General features: G+C 41.1%; 1 protein-coding gene across 2 annotated transcripts in view; it reads right to left on the bottom strand.

The window, feature by feature from the left end:
• Positions 1-6,233, bottom strand: part of fras1 (Fraser extracellular matrix complex subunit 1) — a 242,061-nt gene that overhangs the window by 25,901 nt on the left and 209,927 nt on the right. For both annotated transcript variants that reach the window (XM_032515432.1, XM_032515434.1), the window contains exons 43-46: positions 4,932-5,195; positions 4,604-4,792; positions 3,898-4,017; positions 2,687-2,866 (exon numbers count right to left, since the gene is read on the bottom strand). In XM_032515432.1, coding sequence (XP_032371323.1) covers positions 2,687-2,866; positions 3,898-4,017; positions 4,604-4,792; positions 4,932-5,195 — 753 coding nt within the window. The remainder of the gene's footprint in view (positions 1-2,686; positions 2,867-3,897; positions 4,018-4,603; positions 4,793-4,931; positions 5,196-6,233) is intronic.

Raw genomic sequence — 6,233 nt, 5'->3', positions numbered from 1 at the left:
GCATTATAAATTAAATTTATTATTATTATTATTATTATATCCACGTCATTCCCCTTCCAGGATTGCTCTGGTGCCGCCGGAGATACCGCTGGATCTCCCTCTTTTCAGCCGGATGTCCGTCACCTTCCTCTTTCTTTGTGTAAGCATTTTAAACTCTGGTGGAATTATAAGGACTACGGTTATCTGCTCCCCAGATCTCTGCAGGGTAAATCCAGACAGCTAGATAGACTATCTATCAAATCTGAGTTTTCTGTTGCACAACTAAACCAACCTTTGAACTTACACATGTTCCGCCAAAACAAGTTCCTTCCTGAGGTTATTTTGCAGCGGCACCGTGCGTGGCTCTGTCCTGCGATTCTGACTGGTTTAAAGAAATGCCAGTTAACCAGAGCATGTTTTTCTCCCATCCCGGGATTGCTGTGTGGACTAGACAGACCAACTTCTAAAGCGCTGTGGAGGAAAGACTGGCAATGCCACACTACCTCTGACTGTGTATACTTCCTTTTGAAAGCACTGAAAGTAATTCTACATTACTTCTGATTGGTGGAGTTGCTGACAACAGTTTCTAAGGAGTGATGTGGCAGGAAAATGCCACTGCTGAACTGCTGCAGGAACACTGAAGTCCTGACATAAAATTCATGACAGGCTGAACTTCATCTTTTCCTTGGCATGTGCATCTGTGCTCTCTACTCTTTCATACCTTTGTGAAAGTCTGAGCCTAAAGTCTTACCCCCAGACTTGTCTCTAACAGCAGTTGCAGTAAACACAAAAGGAATTTGAGGCTAGGCAGTGAGTTACAGTCATCATTGATTTGTGCGGCAGGTGTCTTTTTGACAAACGCTCCACCAGAGCGGTGTCATAACCTCAGTAAGTTAATAAGCCTTTTGAAGACTTTGGCTTTGAACGTGGGCATTCATCTCTCCGTGCTGTTACCTTGACATTCCTTGTAGGCTGACAAGCTATCCCACAGGAGCAGGGAGCTAGCTATGCGTGTTAGCATGGAATGACGGTCTGGCTGAATGGCCATAGCGGTAATTATCCAGAGTTGCTCTGTGGCTCTGAGTTGAACTGAAGCTCGAAGATCGGAGAGTGTGTTAACATCTACCTAATTAGCATGCTGCGAGGGCCTTCAGCGATGTGTGGAATCCATTCAGCTGGGGAAAGGATTGCTCATTAGCACAGAAGTGAATAATCAGCTCTTTGTGGCTGGAAGATGCATCATTTTGTTTGTTTTCCTTTTTTTGTGTGCATAAATACAGTTTAAGATGACACACTCTAAAACAATTTTTAAATTCCTTGTGGAAAAAAACTGATTCTGATAAAAGGTTGTTGTATTTCAAGAGTTTTGGAATATACTGAAAGGGAATTGTGAGTGTGTGTGTGTGTGTGTGTGTGTGTGTGTGTGCGTGTGTGTGTGAGTAGAGTTATCAAAGACAGAATAAATCTTTCTGTAAATTCCACTTCCACCCCCCCACACACCCCCACACAGCCAATATTCAACATTCAATGTTGTGAACATTCTGAGCATTTTCTGTAAGCCTTAGAATACTTAGAAATAACATAACATTCATATTTGTTTTCAACGGTAATAAAACAAAAAAAATAAAAAAAACATTATTTTCTCTGATGCTCTCAAGTAATGCATGCTGTAGCATTTTCAGTGGATTAAGTATGAGAGATACATTTTACTCAATATACAGTACACAGCACTATTAGGCCTTTCTTGTGGTACATAATAATGTTGCTCTTGAGCTTGTTAGATGTGTTTGTGCAGTTTTTGAGAAGCACTTCTTTCAAATGCTCACTGCCAGTATAAATGTTATGTCTCACCCACACCAAGCCCTGGCAGCACATCAACCCCACCTTCATTCACCTTCACTGGATCCCGGTCAAGTCCTGTATTTCATACAAAATCCTCCTCCTCACCTACAGATCACTTCATGGCCTCACCCCACCCAGTACTTATCAGACCTCCTCAAACCCTATACTTTGTCCCAGAATCTTATCTTGGGATCTTATTATGGAAACCAGTAAAGTAGACTAAGTGCAATTTCACTGAATTTTATATTTTACTAAGATAATCTACTATCCTCTTGGGGGGCGCCAGTGTTTCAAATTCAAAAATTCTACACCTACTAGCCTTTACGTGCATTAACAATGTGTAGCAGTGGAACTAATGTCATTACTTATTACATATAAAGATATGTTTCACAAATTAGATACCTACTCTACAGTTACCAGAACTCAAACTCTGCCAAATGGAGTTTGGAGGCTGGTGGCGCTTGACAGACATAGACAGCAAGTTTATTTTTCTGCAATTATACTAACAACTCAAAAAATGGTATGGAGATGTACATGTACTGCACATGGTAACGTCTCACATTGCTGGTCCACACAACATTCTGGGATAGGATAAAAACGTGCTCTGGTTTATGGGCATTTCTTTAAACCAATCACAATTGCCTAGGGTGGTGCTAAGCGCTGGTGGAACAACAGTGCCTCTACAAAATAGCCTCAATAAGGAGCTTGTTCTGGTGGAACATGTGTACGTTCAAAGGTTGTTTTAGCTGTGCAACAGAAAACTCAGATTTGACAGATAGTCACCTGTTAATATGTTCCATCATAGGGAGGACCTTATAAATAGGTAACTGAGTTCCAAAACCAGAAACCTAGATTCTGTTGGTACCTGGGCTAATGGCGTGCTCCAAGTGACCCAGGCTCATCTGTTTGGTGATGCGGTAGATGAGCTCGCCCGGTTCGCTGTCTTGGTCGCTGGCCGACAGCTGCAGCGTGGTCAGCTTCTTCACTGAGTTTTCATCGAGCACCAGGCCTTTGTTCACCACCACAGAGGGAGGTAGACGGTCCTCTGGGGGGAGAGAAGAAGACGATTAGTCATGGTAAAGGAGGAGCGGAGGAAAATCATGAAAGGAAAGAAAAAGAAACCCTCCAGGTAAAGATTTATTAGTAAAAGCACGGTGGCCTCTCCCGAGTTTATAAAAACAATTCATCCAAAATGAGATAAAACTATTCAGAGCCTATTTCTCATGCTCAAGAAACAGACTGATTTGGAGAGGGAGAAGAGAGAAGAGAGGAAGAGGAGAGGGGTGTATTATGGTCCTGGAAAAAATGATACAATAAGTACGAAACCAGTAAATAGTTGGGCGACGGGAAAAAAAAGTGAGCTAAGCACATCAGGAGGTGTGATAGAGTGATATATATGGTATACAGGTTTAAGAGATTTGGACAAACGGATGAGAAAAGATTGAGAGAAGGGCAGAGAAGTAATCAAAGGGCATTGTGGTGGAAAGAGATATATGAACAGAGAGCTTCACTGTAGTCACATCTGGGAGAGCAGAAGAGAGCAAAAAAGTGGAAAAAGTGCAGGAATAATAAAGAACAAGAAAAAAACGTGAGCTGGACAAGATATGATCAAATCAGGACGCTGTTGAACCGTGATGGACAGACAATCCTTCAGTCTCCAGTAGCTTCATTAGAAGTCTGGATTTTAACTGCTGAACCGCTGCAGCAGTTTGGCCGAGTCCCCAGAAGGAAGTGAGTGGAAAAATAAAGCTTGGGTGTTTTTAGCCATCACAAGCAACAAGAAACTATCCAGTTGATTGAGAGACACTAAGGTTTAATGATACAGTGGACTAAATTTGCACTTCTTTTGCCCCGACATTTTCTAAAAAAAATAAAGTATGTATTTATCTATACCATTTTTCAACAGTTAACAGTGGCTCTACACAATTCATATTCAGGATGTGTCCAAGGTTCTGTGGTAGCATGCAGGACAAAGGGAGGAATCTATTGTGATTGCTTTCTTCTCTCTTCACTAAATGAAGGAACACTTCAGCCTGTTTGATTGCTGCAGGTAACTGGGGATGGAGGAAACCCTACCGAGAACACTGATGAAGAAGGACTGGTCGATCAGTTTGTTGCCCTCGGAATCAAGCAGGTTGAACTTGAAAGACAGGCTGCCTCCCTTCTCCCCTTTCTCGTGGGTGTACTGCAGCAGGCCTGCAAGACAGGGACACACACTCAGTGGTAACTTACTGTTGTGTTTCAGCTCCTTGCATACTTTAACATTGACTGCTAGGGAAAAATAACAGCATTTCAATAGTCAAGTTAAAAACGTGTTAATTTACAATCTCTTCAAGAATCTTTTTCCCACCTTTTGAATTAAGTAGCAATATCCCTTAGACAGCTTTTTTTAATCTCTTATTTATCAATCTAGATCGTTAAATACGCCAAATCCCAGTTCTCATCACAGGAGGTTTAGAGGTCAAATTTGAGAAAATCAGTGACTAAACTAAGCATGCCGGGATTTATTTTCTTGACCACCAAGCTGTAGAATTTGTATACGTTTATGACAAATATCTATTGCTTCTCAAATAACTCTCTGTCAGAACATTTCTCGTCACTTCAACAATAACAACTAAACACTTTCTGACTATATTTCTTCGGAACATAGCAAAGACTTCTGCAGAATTACAGAAGATAAAAAGAAAGACTTCTATTATCGTCACATCTGTACAAATAGAACAGGGAAGAGTGTGGAGCTTAACACTAGGAAAAAGGCAAAAAACAACAATAATAGAAATACCTTTGTTGACGTCCTCTTGAGTGAAGCTCTGAACGGGACCTTTGACAGAAATCTTCTCTACTCGGTCACTCTTGCTGAGCTGGAGTTTTCCGGCCGGAGGGTCTTTGGTCAGGACGTACCTGAGCTTCAGGCTGTCTGAGTCGATGTCTGTGCCCTTCAAATTCTGCTCTGTGATCTTAGACGAAGATCCTGAAAGAATTCAGATAACCCAGTGTCTTTATCTTGAATGCTTAATTTAAGACTTTTCTCACACTTTTTTCAAACTCTGCTGAGACCTTGTTTGTATCAACATAAAGTGCTAATAGTACCCTTCTGCCTCCCCTCTTACCAGCTGGGAGCTGCAGGCCTCTGTTTACGGTCATTCGAGGTCCTTCACGCTTCCTGACGTCCATGGTGAACTCCAGGCGGCCAGTGTATGTATAGATGCCGTCAGTGAGCGTGAAACCCATTTCATCAGCACCTCCGCTGACTGTTTCAGGTGTGTAGACCAGCAACTGGTCGAGGACGTCCTGGTAGGTGAAGGTAGATCCCTGCGTGAGGACCCGGCCGTTCTCCAGTGGCTGAGAGTAAAACTGCCGCCTGCGGACTTTGCCTGAGGGAATGAGAAATTAATGAATGTTTGATTTTGAAGAGGGTATAAGTGTGTGTTAGCGGAATAAAGCAGCACCTCACACTGCATCTGGTTTAGCACCGTGATTATCTTACAGGATGTTGGATGTTTTCATGCAGTACATGAAAGTTAGGAAAGGTCTTTGTACTAACTAATGAGACTTTTTAGATTCCACTAAATTAAACCGCTTCCTCAAATCAAAGCCCAGGTTTAAATGGGATTTGAGCCTAAATCCTGAAGCATAATGAAAGGACACACACACTCTCTCTCAATCTCTCAATATCTCTCTCTCTCTCAACAACAAAAGAGCAGATGACAATATATTTTGCGCAATGTTTTATTAGATCTTGACGGAGGCACATTAACCCCTCGGCCACTTGGTCACATCCCTTGATATTTGCTTTTAACATGAACACATAAATCTAAATAGCCATTCCATGCAAGCTTTCAGTGTGATTTTGTTTTGTGTTTTGACACTGAGACAGATTTGTGTTGGTTCCTGAAAAGCTCCTTTGCACAAACATTTCCAATAAGGATCCCTTACATTTTTGTTATTATAGAATTCTTACCAAGATGTGTACTTATCAGGACATTTTACAGTTGAAAAACAAACTTGCTTCAGTGCTCTCTGCAATGGAGACATACTTTCTAAATTCCCTCAAACCTATCTTTAGAATGCATGCTGATACAAATATATCTGTGATGAGTTCATAAAAAATATTCTTAATATATTATATGAAGCATATAGAGTGCAGTTATTCAGTATACATGTGCATTATGTTGACATTAAATTCATTGCATATTCTGTACAGTTCTGTTATTGTAGTTTCTATCACTATTATATTTATTTATATACATTATATAATAGTTGATTCATAATTTATTGAAAATTAACTCCAGGACTTAATATAAGTAAAACTGAATAATTTCTTTGGCACCTTACACACAGCCTTGCTGGTTTTATGGCAATGGTATCACTGGCTGCGGGCGGGGGAGGGGAGGGGGGGCAGCTGTTTTAAA

Source organism: Etheostoma spectabile, chromosome 5 (assembly GCF_008692095.1).
Source record: "Etheostoma spectabile isolate EspeVRDwgs_2016 chromosome 5, UIUC_Espe_1.0, whole genome shotgun sequence".
Taxonomy (NCBI): Eukaryota; Metazoa; Chordata; class Actinopteri; order Perciformes; family Percidae; genus Etheostoma; species Etheostoma spectabile.
The sequence above is the reverse complement of the archived record's forward strand: the minus strand, read 5'-3'. Positions and strand labels throughout refer to the sequence as shown.